The sequence below is a fragment of the Rhinocladiella mackenziei genome (assembly GCF_000835555.1).
Source record: "Rhinocladiella mackenziei CBS 650.93 unplaced genomic scaffold supercont1.3, whole genome shotgun sequence".
NCBI classification, from domain to species: domain Eukaryota; kingdom Fungi; phylum Ascomycota; class Eurotiomycetes; order Chaetothyriales; family Herpotrichiellaceae; genus Rhinocladiella; species Rhinocladiella mackenziei.
The window spans coordinates 4,046,804-4,062,351 of NW_013550602.1; the positions used below are offsets into that span (position 1 = coordinate 4,046,804).

At 51.8% G+C, this 15,548-nt stretch overlaps 5 protein-coding genes across 5 annotated transcripts; 1 reads left to right on the plus strand and 4 right to left on the minus strand.

The window, feature by feature from the left end:
• Positions 1-2,302: 2,302 nt before the first annotated feature.
• On the minus strand, positions 2,303-2,736 carry Z518_04984 (uncharacterized protein; the record flags this gene model as incomplete). Its single annotated transcript, XM_013418690.1, has 2 exons — positions 2,303-2,492; positions 2,561-2,736. The coding sequence occupies 2 exons, from the start codon at positions 2,734-2,736 to the stop codon at positions 2,303-2,305; spliced, it is 366 nt and encodes a 121-aa protein (XP_013274144.1).
• A 389-nt stretch (positions 2,737-3,125) lies between these two features.
• Z518_04985 (uncharacterized protein) lies at positions 3,126-3,899 on the minus strand (the record flags this gene model as incomplete). Its single annotated transcript, XM_013418691.1, has 3 exons — positions 3,126-3,355; positions 3,549-3,782; positions 3,836-3,899. 3 exons carry the CDS (start codon positions 3,897-3,899, stop codon positions 3,126-3,128), a joined length of 528 nt encoding a protein of 175 aa, XP_013274145.1.
• Positions 3,900-7,071: 3,172 nt separating this feature from the next.
• Z518_04986 (uncharacterized protein) lies at positions 7,072-8,328 on the minus strand (the record flags this gene model as incomplete). Its single annotated transcript, XM_013418692.1, has 3 exons — positions 7,072-7,421; positions 7,480-7,722; positions 7,776-8,328. 3 exons carry the CDS (start codon positions 8,326-8,328, stop codon positions 7,072-7,074), a joined length of 1,146 nt encoding a protein of 381 aa, XP_013274146.1.
• Positions 8,329-9,346: 1,018 nt separating this feature from the next.
• Z518_04987 (uncharacterized protein) lies at positions 9,347-12,087 on the minus strand (the record flags this gene model as incomplete). Its single annotated transcript, XM_013418693.1, has 3 exons — positions 9,347-11,096; positions 11,157-11,269; positions 11,323-12,087. The coding sequence occupies 3 exons, from the start codon at positions 12,085-12,087 to the stop codon at positions 9,347-9,349; spliced, it is 2,628 nt and encodes an 875-aa protein (XP_013274147.1).
• A 1,364-nt stretch (positions 12,088-13,451) lies between these two features.
• On the plus strand, positions 13,452-15,231 carry Z518_04988 (uncharacterized protein; the record flags this gene model as incomplete). The annotated part of the gene is made up of 4 exons (XM_013418694.1): positions 13,452-13,847; positions 13,916-14,102; positions 14,159-14,566; positions 14,630-15,231. 4 exons carry the CDS (start codon positions 13,452-13,454, stop codon positions 15,229-15,231), a joined length of 1,593 nt encoding a protein of 530 aa, XP_013274148.1.
• Positions 15,232-15,548: the final 317 nt, after the last annotated feature.

Consider the following 15,548-nt stretch of genomic DNA (forward strand, 5'->3'; position numbering starts at 1 on the left):
TGGAGACAGTGGCAGAGACGGTGAGGATTTGTAGAGAAAAAAGGAAATGCGTGAAGAGGCAACGGCGAGGGTGAAGATGATGTGAAGGCGAGTACGTGGACGAAGATTGCGTGAGCTTGGGTGGTAGAATAGTAGAATACTCCGTATGGAGTCGCTGTTAGCGTGGAATAGCCCAGTAGTCGTGCTGCCAGTTCTGCTAAAGTCTAGCGTTTGGGGGGGTTCGATGGGCCTGGAGTGCCAGGTACGTGACTGTGCCTCGCTTGCGACGGAGTACAAAATAATCTACGTGCTGTGTAGGATATGCTCGCCCTGGTGGCGGATGTACGTACTACAGTCGAGATAAACTTCTATGTAGGCATGGACACTATGAGGCCAGGCAGAAAGCAAATACTCGATCCCACTGTCTTTGTTTGCTTTTCACTGCACACTTCTCTTCTCTCCCTCCTTTTTAAGTATCTGGCCGGGAGAACAGATAGCGGCAGACGTAGAAGAACCAGAACGAGCGAAGGGACCCGAGGCAGAGAGGGAGAGGCTGACGACGACGACCGCCTGAGCAAAACCTTTTAGCCCCGTCACGCCGCGCGTCCCCCCTGGAGGGTTGGACCTCTTTGCCTTTTGGGGACAACCATGCAAGTTGTTTTATATGGGGCAATCTTTACACGTTCCTGGTGATTTATTGGGGGGCTACGCAACACCCCTCTGTTCGGGAGCCTGCAATACTCTCCAATTATGGGCCTCTATACGAGTGATTAGTATCACCACCCCCAATTATCCGCCACAAAGATCTTGTCTCCTCCTCCAGTGCATTGTTCGCCGAATGCGCAATGCAAATCTCTCGCTCCCTCCCAATTCCCTGTTATGCTCTGCACGTGTCGATCAGGATTCGCCAATCTTCCGGTCTGCTCAGAGCTCTCCCTTGCTTATTCTTTTGGGGTTTCACTCTTCGTATTTGTATGTCTCTTGTCCGTGTGACGAGCACCACCACCGCTTCAGGGTGAGCTTATCTCTAACACCCAGGTTATTATTGGCACTCAAGTCTCTTGGCGAAGATGACGAGCTTTGTTATTTGGCCTCGACTCAGGGCTTGTATCCAAGCCAAAGCAGGCCAAGAGCAGCCTCATGTTTCGTCACTCGGATTGGACATGCGTCTTTTCCGAACTGCAGGCTCAACGGCTTGACGACGCGCACTCCAAGACTTGGCGTCACGTGAATAGACGTGGGCGCCATCTGCGCTGGGCGGATACACGGAAAAATGAAAACAGCGGAAATCAGATCTACTTGACCCACCCCCTCCATCTCCGCCGACTTTTGTACTCCGTACCGACGCATCGCGTGCTACCCTCATGCACCCCACTGACATCGACAACACCTCACATACGCGCGGTACATTCAACCTTGCTTTTTCCACCACTCCCCGAAGACAGATCAGTCCGATCAGAATCCCAGTGCTCTGACTTGATGCCCAGTCCATGAACACACCCGTCTCGTACACCTTCCACCACGGCCATGTCGCCCGCAAAGCCCTCTCATCCGCCAAAATCTGATCCAGGTCACTCTCCCTTCTACCACTGACCAACGTTAATATCGTTTACTCGCCGAATAGACGTTCTCTTCCACACATTGAACCCAATGTAGAAGGTGATCACGATGGACGCCGCCAAATACACTTCGAAAAAGATCTTCATTCGGTCTGAAGACGATATCTACTTGTATCCGACAGGAGCAAAGTCCAGTTCAGAATTGAGCCACCAAGACCAAACAATTGAATCCGAACCCAATCAATGATCCAACTAGGCTATGGCCCGTGATATTTCGATGCGTGGCGAAACCAAATGTGATAAAGGCGGATCGAACCTCGTAAAGATCGAAGCCAGGTCACTCACCGCAAACATCCCATTCCACGCCTCTTGTCTTCGCGCTGGTGGCAAGGCTACAATGTAGCAAAGACAGTCCAGCGACGATGCGACAATGATAGGTGCCAGAGGTTAACCTTTACGGTCAATGTAGTCCAGTATGTTTGGCGCCTGGCCATTGTCCGCCAGAGCTGCAAGGCTACGAGATGTACCATATACAGAGGCGTTGCCCACACAGAAAACGGCAATCAGAATCACCGCGTTGAACACGGATGGAAGCCCGCCGACACCAGCATTTTTGATAGCCAATACGAAGGGAGATGCCCAGGTGTTGGAAGGCGCTACCACTATTCGACCGACATGGGTCATCCCAACGCACCAAGCAGCTGACAAAAGTCAAAGACACAATGTAAAACTGGTCAGAATCTGGTCGGCAAGAAGAAGTCAGCTCACCAGCACAACACGCCAGAAGACTTCACTTGATTGCGGTGGGAAGTGCCAATCGGGGATTTTCCGCCTCCAGCGCCGGCGAGGCCAACCAAACTCGGTTCCGCAAATGAGCCTAGATCATCCCACGTTGTCGCTCCGAAATAGTGAGCAGTGGGTCCGCCACCAACGTCGACCACCAGTGCGAAGATGCTACAAGAAGTGACAGAGGTTGGCCACGACATGATCCAGAAGATTTCCCCGAAAAGAAGCCCACGTACATGAAGCCCAAAGCGGCAATTACCTTGACGATAGAATAGATGAATTCGGCTTCGCCGTACCCCCGTGCGCCGAATAAATTGATGGAGACGATGGCGACGAGGAAAATTGTAACCCAGATGCAAGGATTCGTATTTCTTGCTCCACCCCAATAGTTGAGTGTCATGGAGGCGGCCATTATTTCGATTGGTACACTACAAATCCCCATGCGGGACCGATAAAATCGGCTCGCGCAGGTCCGGCCACAGGGAACATGACCGCCATCTCTCCAAGATTGTGGACCACACAGAAAATCATAATACCCAAGGTGCAGGAAGAGATGACGACTGCTGTGACGATTGCTGTGGGCCCACCGGTCTCGAGGGTATCCCTGTCAGCCTCGATCCGATATGGCCCGCTATGGCAACAAGTGCGTGAATTTGTCTTCATGTCTTTCATTCTTTGCAGAGGTGACAGAGGTTGAAGATGCTGCCTCATCATTCAAAAAGCGAAACTTGTCGGGCACGTCATTCTACGTACCGTTCGAGCCACCAATGGCAATCATCTGCAGATGTCGCCGCTTCAACTTCATGGCTGGTTGATCAGGGATTCCCCATTATCGTCAACGAGGAGCTCCGAAACGCGGGCATTGGAATTCTGGCGGAAGCTGCCGATGAAACGAATCAAGAAAGGAGCATCACCCCGGATCGAGTTGACCTCCCCGGCTTCTTCATTGGGATCGCTGTTGGGACGAGAAGGTTCCCGTTTCTGCTCCCAGCCACGTCCATCGTGGTGCTTGTATCCGGAACGATGAGAATCTAGGTGGGTCTCAAATCAGGTAAGTCCAGTAACCAAAGAATCTTCTCCCATGGAAGAACGTTTTGTGTCGAAGAATTGGACTTTTCTTTCCCCGCCCAAGTCCCTGAACTTCCAGGTTAAGTATAACAAAGAAAAGGAACCCTTCGAGAAGTTCCTCCGGCTCCGGTTCTGGGTCGCGTTTGCAAGACACACCCGAGACGGCTTTACAAGAATATACGTCATCGGGCTCTGGCGCCGGCTCTGGTTCTGGGTCGCGTTTGCAGGACATGCCCGAGACAGCTTTACTGGAATATACGTCATCGGGCTCTGGTTCAGCAACGGGCTCTGGTGCCGGCTCGGGCTCTGGGTCGCGCTTGCAGAAGCTGCCCCAAGTAGTGACACAGTTATCGTTCATATCGACACTGACATCGTCACTGGCTCGCTTTGCTGGTTTGATTGTCAGTTAATCCGCTTCACTTCTCACATGAGATCCCAAGTACCTGGAATAGCAGCGGCACCGATGACTGTTGCAAAGAGCAACAAACTTGCAGCAGAAATCTTCATTCTGGGAAGTTGAAGATGTTTTCTAATCAGAGTTGCTCAACGAGACAGAAACAGGTTGCTCTTCCTTCTTTCTGATTATTGGACTTGTTCGATTCAGACGGTTTTGCTGAACCTCTCGCGGTAACCCAGGCATTTATATCTTTGCATCCGATTCCTGAAAGAGTACCCTGGATACATTTATCAACTTACCTCAATGATATGCATCCTGTAGGTTTAGGAATGTGATGCGACGACGTCTTATTGATAAATGATTTGTACAGCCAGAGTCTGCACCATTCCGAAATGTTCGCTCACGATCAATCATGTCGTCAAAGACCAGGGTCGGAAAGTCGATCTTTGGATCAGCTGCGGTAAATGCAGATCGAATACGACGCCATGCTGCAACTTCCCCGGCTGACTGCCAGCGCAGTGGACTAAGCCGACGAGCAGTGAGGAACCTGCTTATTTGGCAGAGGTTAAGGATGTTTGAGAAGTGGGACGTAAGGTTGTGTCTAAACCTTTGGATGCTTGAGAAGGAGAAGTGGAATCCGAACAACAAAGAACAGTGCGCAAAAATGGATGTTCCCTTGCCGATCCGGCCCTGCTTCGGCATTCTTCATAACCATGCCTTCGTGCCAGAGAGTCGAGGCTCGTATATGGGGACTTTGTCTGTTTCAGTGAGGAATGCCACAGAAATGGCAGAAGTCCTTTCTCGGTATTCAGTTGAACGGGGACGACGAAGTTCGTCAGCAGCGAGGCTTTGCCAGCTTACCAAAATGGACAGGGACTCGGCTGTTGCGAGGTCTATAAAGTGGTTAGGTACTATGGCCCCAAGTATCTGAGGGTCGACCAACACCTTCATTCGATGCCTACAGGTCCCTCCATGTGAATATACATGCGGAGCCTTCACAATCTCCAGACAACCTCGGCATGGACATCCATTCAAGGCGCCTTCCCTTTTCAGAAATAATCCGGTACCTCCGAATAACTTCTGAACATGTCCAACATTGCGACACTCACTTCCTATAAGGTTATCCTCGCTCTCCGAAATGTAACACTCTGATAAAGAAAGGGAGGTCTTTCCGCAGGGAGATAGAAGACAACCTTCGAGATCCGCATTCATCAGCTCTTCTCCTCGAGCCTCACTGAATTGATGATAGCGTGTCTGAAACAACCCTTGAAAGGAAATATGCTTACCAACCTCTCCTTCCCGAATCCCAACCATCCCCTCGGCCAGCAGATCCCGAAGATGAAAATTTTCCTTCGAGGATTGACGGCCAATGTCAGCAACGTTCGAGGCTGAGGCAGTCAAAGCGAAGAAACAAGCTGCATTTCCTGCTACGACGACTCGCTCTTTTCAGCCATACTTTGGCATGGGCGTTGGCTTTGCACACGATATACCTGAATCAAAGATCAAAGTTCTGGGGCTGGGACCGCTTTCGACAACACAAACTCTTTCCCGCGCAGTTGACATACTCTCCTGCCCAGGACAGCATTGAGTACAAAGTCACCGTGTTTCAACATGGCTTTGCAGGACATCCGGGAGGTGTCCCGGCGGAATTCACAGGGGGGCCATCGGATGCTTTGGACAAAGCTTGGTCCGATCTTTATAATTGTGAGTCATGAGTCTATGTCATGTCATCTTCCATTTCCCTTCTGCCTGTACAGGGTACCCCATATCTATCAATATATTCCGAATGTATCGGCCACTCGATGACTGACTATATTTCTCTAGTTGGCAATTCCGAAATCAGCCAGAAGCAAGCCACATACCTGACGAACAAGACGGCCCCTCTCTCACCAGCACTTGATAGATACCTTGTCCACCTGGATGTCTTCCATCAGCTCCATTGTCTCGTAAGTCCCTCTTCCTTCCTGAACAACGTCCGTAAGTTTCATGTCTGATCAGGATTCAAAATTCCTCAGAACCGGATCCGCAAAGCTCTCAACCCTCATTACTTTTGTCCGCGAGACGACCCTCATTGCGACGACCACCGGGAGATGGCCGTAGGATACGAACTACCTGAACTGGTTGCTTCTCACTTGGGACATTGTCTACATTCCATTCGCCAGTCCCTGATGCGTTCCGCCGATATATTGCCGATTGTGTGGCATAAGAATGACGACCCAGACAAACCGAACACGTCCAAGGAGTATCTGAATGTAGCGCACACACGTGTCGTGATTTTGATAAGATTCGTGATTGGGCGCTGGAGAGGAAAGCGCATAGTATGGTGGACTTGGACAAGGCTCCGATCGAGGATGGGATTGAGATACCACTATATCCATAGATGTTTGGACTTTTAGGCCTACATTCATTCACCGAGGGAGAATCTCGGATATCGACTTCCCTCTTGTGACGGTGTAATAAGCCAGCATCTAATGGCGTTAGAGAGACCAGCCCTACCTCAGGTTCTCAGATTGGGACTAATTATTAGTGGCCGAGGTTACAAGGCTGAAATGCCCCGCAAGGCTTTCAACAAAATGAGACAGAACATACGTGTATCTACTCGCACACGCTCCTCATCATTCTGTCCAGTATTCTCCGCTATCTGTCTAGGTATTGTAAGTACAGCCTATGATGTGGCGTGACGAAGTCCCCTTTGACACGGGAGACGGGTAATCATTCTCCCTCACACCCGTGTATGTATGCATGAATGATCTCCATCCCGGCTCAATGGCCTACTCCCATAGCAGAAAGAGTGACGAATGACACCTCAAACTTAATTTCAACGTTGCTGTTTCTATTCTTCTTTGTTCTCACGAGGAGGTCTGTGGGTGATGTCTTCTCTAAATCTCGAGCAGTCCAAATCCATTAGTAATTGCTGAATCACTCCCTCTATTCGATGCACCCTGTATCTCTATTGAAGTAAAAGCTGGTCAAAAAGTGGAAACTGATTAATCTTCTAGAGAAAGTAATATTTCTTCCCAGATTCAGATTCAAGGAACCTGTGGCTCCAGTATCACTCGGAAGCTCAAGCCCCCCCCTTTTTCTCCATGAAATCTGATAATGATGACCGTCCCCAGTTCGCCGTCGCAGAATGCAAATGAAAATACGAAACAGGCAAGGCAAGAATGAAGAAGTGAGAAGACGGACATGTCGCAATGCACTCCCACAGACTTCCTCCGTTTTGAAGATACCGCCTGTTGAAGAGAGACGATCAGAGATAATTTCCACCCTCAGCGGCAAACCTTATTCGTCGATGGTGGGCTTGAATTTGATTCTGTCCTCGGGCTTGCTCTCGAATGGTACACCGAGCTCGAACAGCTTGCATAGGGCTTCGGAGAAGTCTTTGAAAAAGGTCTGACTGTCCTTGGCATAGATTTCCACCTGTTTCTTGAAAATGGGGTCCTTAACCAGCGACATGTCGGTCGGCAACATCATCAAGCTCTTGGTGGTCTTGTCTTGGTATTGTTTCGGGCCGGACCAGCTGCGCCAACCCCATTTCTCTTCCATCAAAAGTCGATAGTACTCGTTTGTGAAGACGGTGGGAGAAAAAGTCCATGGTCCTTCGAAACCGGAGCGGTCGGCGTGGCAGCGACCTGGGTTGGGGGTTAAGTCAACAGGTTCATCAATTCAGGGGGGACGAACATGACATACCCAAAGCATGAGCACCGCAGAGAGCAACCATTTCCTGGTCGTTGAATCCCATTCTCCCGAAAATCGCGCGGACGTGGTTTTGATCCTTGGCTCCATCGGGCAAGCGGCCGTCCGGTGTGCAGAACGAAACGTCTTTATCTTGTCGTCCGGGCCTCCAAGGAATAACGGGTCCTTGCATCTCTTGAACAGCACAGACACCGGCCAAAGTCCACAAGTCGGAATATGAGATCCAAGGGAATTGTTCTGTGGGGATCAATTCGTATCGGCCGGAGTCGGAATTTCGAGGGGAACCTTACCTTTGATGGGCTCCAAGAAATCGCGAGCATTCTTCAAACCAGCGTTGGCACCGTGCTCACTTTCGGGGGCAAATCGCATGGTGGCGCCATTGCTACCGCCGGTACCGGTAGCAGCATCGTAGGTACCCGATGCGTGCCATGCCAATCGGAGCACGACAGGCCCGTAAGATCCATCATCGTAGTCGTCATTTTCCCACAGAGCCTTGGCAATTGCATTGTAAACTTTTTGATAATCCTCAGCCGTGGGCTTGAAAAGGCCAACAGACTGTCCTGCGCTCCCTTGCTTCGGGCGAATATTGGTTCCTTGAGTGCTGTAGAAGTAGTAACCACCACCGACGAGAGCAGCGGCGGCCGCAACGCCGATGATGGTGCCGGTACTGGATTTGGAAGGGGCAGGTCCGGAGGAGTAGTGCCGGCGGGAGGATTGTTGGAAGAATGGCTTCGCAGCATTGTTTCGGGAGGAGCGAGCAGTAAGACGGATTGAGGAGGTGGCTGAAGCAGTGGATCGAGGGAAAGCCTTGGTGAGGGTTCGAGTAGCAGTCGCGGTAGCCATGGCGAATGTTGAAGTGAAGGGTTCGAACGGGTCAGGTATGTGGTCCGATGTGAGGTGGAGTTTGAGAAAAGAGAAAAAGTGAAAAGGGAGTGAGCGCGCACTGAATTATATGACAATGAGGGATACGGGAGGGAAAAAAGGACAGCTGAATAATGGGCAATCGGGAGAGCAATGAGTGGTCGTCGTGGAAGCACCAAAGGACCCACGGGAAAAGCCTCGAGCAGTGTTGAACCGGAGCCGCGGAGTGAGTGATGTGGTACGAGCTTGTAGAGAAAGAAACACAGAAAACAAAAGGCCGCCTCTTGCGCCACTCCCACGCCCAAGGTACGTTACGATAACGCCCTGCAGTTCGGGATTCAGTCAGTACACATGAACTTTACACGGATCTGGTCGCGTCAGGCCTTGACGTTATCGGCGGGTGATGCCGCTACGTGGTTCTAGTGCCGTCATGGTCTCCACTAAAACGCCATCCGAGGCGATTGAGTGGCTGGCTGCTTTATCAACCCGGTAATTCCACCTCGGGCCTTGGCAGGGGAATCTCAACTTTTTTTTTCGAAGAAGCCCGAACAAGAGCGAGCCCGATTCCGCTCTTCTCCGACGCCGCAAGCCTTTCCCTTGCCGCCCTCGCTGTCGTACACCCGAATCGGTATAGGAAGGGGCGACATCCTACGGGGGAGAACATCGACATCGGACACAATTTCCTTTTGTGAACAATCCCCTTTTTAATTATCAACAGAAAATGCATTCAATTCACATCATGATATGCGACATTTACATTGTATGCTCCTTCGACCTCGTTTCTGACTCACATGACGCCCGCCTGACTCCTACCGGTCCCCATGCCGGTTCCCCGGATGTTTCATGCCAACCGGGACACCGCGCTCGATGCTGTTCGTTACCGGGTCGTAAAATCATCACACCACCACCTTCATCAGTGGTATTCCCCCATGGGGTGGTATCAGCTTTCCTCCCTGGGAAGATCATGCCCATTCCACGCCATCGATGACTTCATGTCGCTCTAATCTTCGCGAGGGAACAGATCATCGAATGCTTCTCTTGCTAATCGGGCCTGCATCACCACGTTTCCTTTCAACTTTGGTCGCTTTCTGACGTTATTGGACAATTCCGCCGTCCTTTCTCGCGTGGCTTCCTTCTCCTCTTGCAGTCTCCGGTCGGCATCTGCGATCTGTTCCATCACCTCACTGTCCGTTGGGAGCTGCATGAGGCCTTGGCTCCAGCTTGCTCCGCTGTCTTTGTGTTTCTCATGCCAGTGCTCCAACAGACCTTCGACGGAGATCTTGTATTTGACCTGCCGGGCCGTTCGATAAACCTTGCCCTCTCCGACGCAGATTCCGCACCGAAACCGGAGATCAATCGCTGGATTGGCTTTGTGGAGCTCCTCGATGCAGCTGGTGAAAAGAGGCAAAGGTGGCTCCGTCAACTGCGTTCGGGTATAGAGATCGAGCGCATACTTTAACGCAATTTTCATCTGACATAGGCCGTCCACCCAGACTCCATTCAAGATCTTTGCTGCAAATAACAGATTCTTGACAAAGTCAATGTTTCGAATCTCGGTGGGCCGGGGCCGCCGTCCCTCAAAGGCCGAGATGCGAATGCGTCTCGGCAATTCGACAAACGGTTCATTCACCGCCGGATGCCAATTGTCGAGTTTGGAAGGGTCCCGGTGTCCGGGAACCAAAGGCAAGCATCTCGGCCAGGGCACGGTGTACCAGGGGAAGCGATGGTAGAAAGAATCCTCTTCGCGGCCGGGTGTCCAGGCTTCGTATTCCCGGGAAAATGGGACGGCAAATTGCCAAAACTCCAGACCCTCGCCCACTTGTTTCGCGTGAACATCTAACATGTGTTCGAAAGCTTTCGTGAATGACCAAGTTTTGACAAAATCAGTCCGCCGACAACCTCGGCACTTGAGGTTCTGAAAGACCGTCAATCCCCGCGGAGAAAATCGAGGAATATGTTTCTCCATCACATCCTCGACGATCATGCGGGCATCATCAAGGCTGAGACAATATGGTCCGGTGGTCCCATTGAAATTGAGTCCCGTCGGGCGATTGGTCAATCGGCTGTATGTGTCAAACACATTCTTCAAGCACAGCAAGAGGAGATCTTCATCGGCGACATTCGCTGCCTGACACCGTTCAAATTCTCTTTGGCCCAGGTCGAGAACAAACTCCTGTTCGGGTGTCAGGACCCGTGGCTCCTCCTTTCGGGACATTCGATGTTCGTGGAGTCTTCGGTACCGCTTGATGTGGGTGCGAGGATGAGGCACCGTCCCGGGGTTCATCTCCATCTTGTAGTCTTCCAGCGCCTGGGCCTGTTCTCTGTACGGGAGTATTTTCTCCTTGAGTGTCTTCCACGATCGCTCTGACGGGGGAGCCTGCACCTTCAATATCCGTCGAAACGCCGCCATTTTCCACAAGAGGTTGGGGCTCAGAGGTGGTGACAGCTCGGCCGCCCGAGCTATAAAGAAGTCGATTCTCATGGCGGGTAATGGTGTGGTGCCCGCATTCTGGCGCTTATGCCAGAGTTCCAGGTCGGCGACCTCGATCATGAACGACATTGTTTTCCGGTGCACCTGGTCGATCCATCCTCGCAATGCCACGTCTCCCGGATGGGTTCGTCGAAAGTCGAGATATTCGGCCTCGAGCTGGAGATACGACGATTTCAAGAACGCATATTGGCGCGCACCATTGCTGATCGCCCACTCATTGGATTGGACGTTGACGGATCGGGGTTGCATATAGCGACGACTGGTGAACATGTCAATAACCACACGGTCCCCCGGAAGACGCACCAGTGCGTCAACTCACCCGTCACTTCGCGCTAATGGGAGCAGTTCCCAGAGAGCTTTGCCACTCCAGGGAGGGGTCGGATCCTCCAGTGGCGGTAGCGTGTGTTTTCGATGCGATGGAAGATCATCGGCCTACGACCGGCCATTAGTCACGGGAGATTGCAACAATCTCGTCCACACCTTACCCGCATGGTCTTTTGCTTGAAACATTCCGCGCAAAGTCGAACTTGAAATGTCCAATATACGCGAGCCGTGTTTTCTCTCGGGCACGCGCTATTCTGACAGCCTCGGCCGGCCAACAGGTCGACATATTGTTGCTCTGTCAGGTTCGGCGGGCAATCGGGCATCTCGCGGCCGAAATGATTCTGCCTGCTCTCTCTCCAGATTCCAGAACGATCGGACAACAAGCGGTAGAAGGCTGAATTAATGGTTTTGGCTTCCAGAAGGAATTTGGGTTCGCAATAGCCCAGGATCGTCTGCCACACGTCGCTATGGACCTGGTCGGAATTTTTGACCGGTCGACTTGGTCGAAAAATGGGTTTGCGATCCGTGGGCGAAATGCTGCTGATGCACCGTCGTTTCTCCATCGGGGTATTCTCGCTCGACAAGACGGTTGACTCGTATGAACTTCTCGTGTTCCCATGACGCTGTCCAGTTTTCATGCTACCAACCGTGTTGATGACAAAGGTATGCCCCGGGGCCGGTGGTGCCGCGGCACTGTCCGTGGAGGATGACGCGAGGACATGGGCGCTGGCATTCGAGGACAGCGCGAAGGATGAGTTGCGCGGATGAAAAACAATTTTCCGTGCGTTGTGAGACTGTGGAACGATGATCTGGTAGGAAGAGCCTTCTGCGTTTCGGAATTGCTTGTCCACCCTCATCACTGGGCCGTGGTCATATTTACGCTTTCCCGTGCCATTACGGTGCGAAGGAGGATGTGATTGGTCCATTTGGATGCGATTCGAGTCGAGAAGGCTGAGAGTTTCCGAAAGTCGTCCTTTGGACTAGCCGGCTTTCTTCCCCAGCGGCCGAGATGACCGAGGGGAGATGGTTGCCACGAGATCTCAATGGCAAGAGGATGGAAGACACAAGGTAAACCCGCTAGAAAGTAGGAACGAGATGGACTTTAGCCGGACGACGAAGAAAGGCCGTGGGAGGGGTGATGAGCGGTTCCAGAGCCAATGTCAGCTGAAGAATAGACGGTTTCTTAGCGAAAGATGGTGGCGGAAAGTTGAGCGAACGTGCGGTGTAGTTTCCATGCTCCAGAATACCAGTAATGAGCGAAAAAAAAGTAGGCTGGCTTGGTCTATGTGCTGTCGCACATCATGCCTCCTGAGTGTTTCACGTCCACGGGTCTACCAGAGATTGTAGCAGCAGCAGCAGCAGCAAGACAGCCGGGGCGATAGACGATTGATGAGGAAGGTCATGGCCAAGTGGCAGCAGCGGAGAAACATTGCCACGGCTGCGCCTAGACCAGCTAAGCGACAACTGGCAAGGTTGCATCTGGATTTCTGTGGTAATACCATAATAGCAACTCATTTGATAGCGAAAGGGCCCAATGCTAGAGCAAAGTCCTTTGGCCCTCCCAGCCTTGACCTCGGATTTACACGCGTAGCTCATGTAGCTCGAGCAGCTAAAGGGGGAGGATTGGTATGGGGAACTTGAATCAGATGGCAAAAAGATAGGTGTCCAACTGCCCACTTAATGAAGGAGGGTGCTGTTGTTGGTTGGGGGCCGGGTATTCTTCCGTCTATTGCCGAACACCTTCCAAGTCTTTGCTCTGGGTGTGGATAAGGCGACTCCCAAGTGCCCAGTGCCTCCGACGGCCCCTCGAACCTTCCGTTTGCGGGGCACCCGCCATTCTAAGCCGCTTCCAGTTTAAGGTCTAGTGCCTATACACAATGATTCTATTGCGGCTCCAGCAAACCGTGCAAAAGGCCAGTGAGGCCTAACCGACCTTCTCCTCCACCAGTGAAAACTCTTGCACACCTGATTTTATGTTGCATCGGTACCAACTTACATATCTCTTTTCCATATGGAGTATTTCTGGAGCGCATCCTTCGACCTGAACTCGGACCACGGACTAGAACCATGTTTTTCTGGCCCTGTCACTCGTCCTCCGGACTTCGGTCAACAGTCCTGTGCCGGTTCGTACCCCCCGCGATTGTGCCATCGTCCTGGACTACAAGAAAGACCCGCTTCCCATCCAGTTGTCGGGCCACCACTTTCACGTTTTCTACGAGAAAAAAGAGAAAAAAAAAAATTTCCCCGGACTCTGCTTGGGTCGTGCGAGTGACGAAACAACATCGCAACGATGCGCTCCTCGCTGGACGGGTCAAGTAAGTCAAATGATCAATCCGACCCTGATTCCCGACCGAGCTTATTGAAACCCCCTTCCGAACTAGACGAAAAGGCCCAACATGCCTACAACGACACAAGCGGTGTTGGTGCGCGTCAACTGGAGTATGATCCCGATATCGCCCATCCCGCTGCTGGCTACAGAGATGCCGAGACGGCTGTGCTGCCAGCCGGTGTCTCGGAGCGGAAACTCCTCACCAAGATCGACCTTCGGGTGATTCCCGTTCTGTCTGTCCTCTATCTATTGGCCTTCCTGGACCGAACCAACGTTGCGAATGCTGCCATTTTTGGCCTGGTCAAAGATCTCAACTTGACCGCGACACAATACAGCACGGCATTGACCATCTTCTTCGTACGTCAAGACCGCCCAGCTGGTCTCAGCGTTGTGATCTGTCTGACCCGGGCTTTTTGCTCTTCTAGGTTCCATATGTGGTCTTCGAGATCCCCTCCAATATAATTCTGAAGCGCCTCAAGCCCCATGTCTGGCTTTCCCTGTGCATGTTTGGATTCGGCTTGGTCACTGTGTGCCAAGGATTGGTACAAGGTTATGGCGGCATTATTACCACCAGATTCTTCCTTGGTTTGTTCGAGTCCGGAATGTTTCCAGGTGTGATCGGACCCGAGTCTCCTGGCCCAAAGGGCAACTCACTCACGGCCCAACAGGAAGTTTTTATTTGATTGGAATGTGGTACAAGAGAAACGAAGCCCAAAAGAGATATACCTTTTTCTTTGCCAGTACCACCTTGGCTGGCGCCTTTGGCGGTCTCCTCGCTTCGGCCATCGGTAAGATGGACGGCATGTGTGGCTATCTCGGATGGAGATGGGTCTTCATTCTCGAGGGGTGTCTGACATGCGCTGTCTCATTCGTCTGGTTCTTCATTATCCCAGATTTCCCAGAGGACGCCCAGTGGGTGACCGAGACCGAACGACAGTACATCATGGCTCGACTCCGTGAGGAGCAAGGCAAATCCGCCATCGAAAAACGTATCACGTTCAAGGCCGTGGTCAACTGCTTCAAAGACTACAAGTTCATCTTGGGCTGGCTCATGTATTTTGGCCTGATCGTACCTGGTAAGGACGTGGACAACTTTTGGGATCGGTGAAACCAGAAAGCTGATGTTGTCTTCGGTGCAGCTTACGGTTACGCCTATTTTGCGCCCACTATCATCAAGACATACGGCTACAGCAATATTGGAACGCAACTGCACTCTGTTCCACCGTGGGCAGCGGCCTTCGGGTTCAGCATGTTAGTGGCTGCCCTCTCCGATCGTCTGCGACATCGATTCCTCTTCACCGTCATACCCATCTGCATTTCCATTGCCGGCTTCGCCATTCTCATGATCGAGCACGATGACCACCATCTAGAGTATGGCGCTCTTTTCTTGATCACTTCTGGGACTTACAGCGCCATGCCCATCATCGTGTGCTGGTTCAACATGAACCTCGCTACCCATACCCGCCGTAGCGTTGGTTCGGCGTGGCAAATTGGCGCTGGCAACATCGGAGGCATTATCGCCAGCTACAGTTTCGAAGCCGCAGATGCGAAGACCTTCTTCCACAAAGGCTACAGCATCTGCATGTCATTCATCTGCTTGAGTGCGGCCAGCTGTGTGGTGTACTTTTTGGCTTGCTTGACCCAAAATCGGAGCCGAGAGAAGAATCACGATGTGGGGTTGACCGAGTACGAGAAGACTGAAATGGGCGATATGAATCCAGAATACCGGTACATGCTTTGATGAGGGGAGGCTGGGGAACAATACGTCTCGACCTGTGTCGGAGCAGGTAGGCGGGCCATGTTTGTGACAGCAGTCTGCAGTCCACTGAAGGGCGAATAGGTCCATTTGACCGGCGGGACGAAACGCAATACCTGCCAGACGTTAGGAGGAAATCCCGAAATCAGATACGTACAGGCAGTTGACTCTCTCGATGTCCCAGGAAGGGTGGATGCCATGCCAGATCGAAATGAATCGGGAAACGTTCCTCGAATGTTGATGTCTTCCAGCTTCTCAGTCCTTCCCGTATACTAGTTCGATGACCAAATTTCATCTCGGTT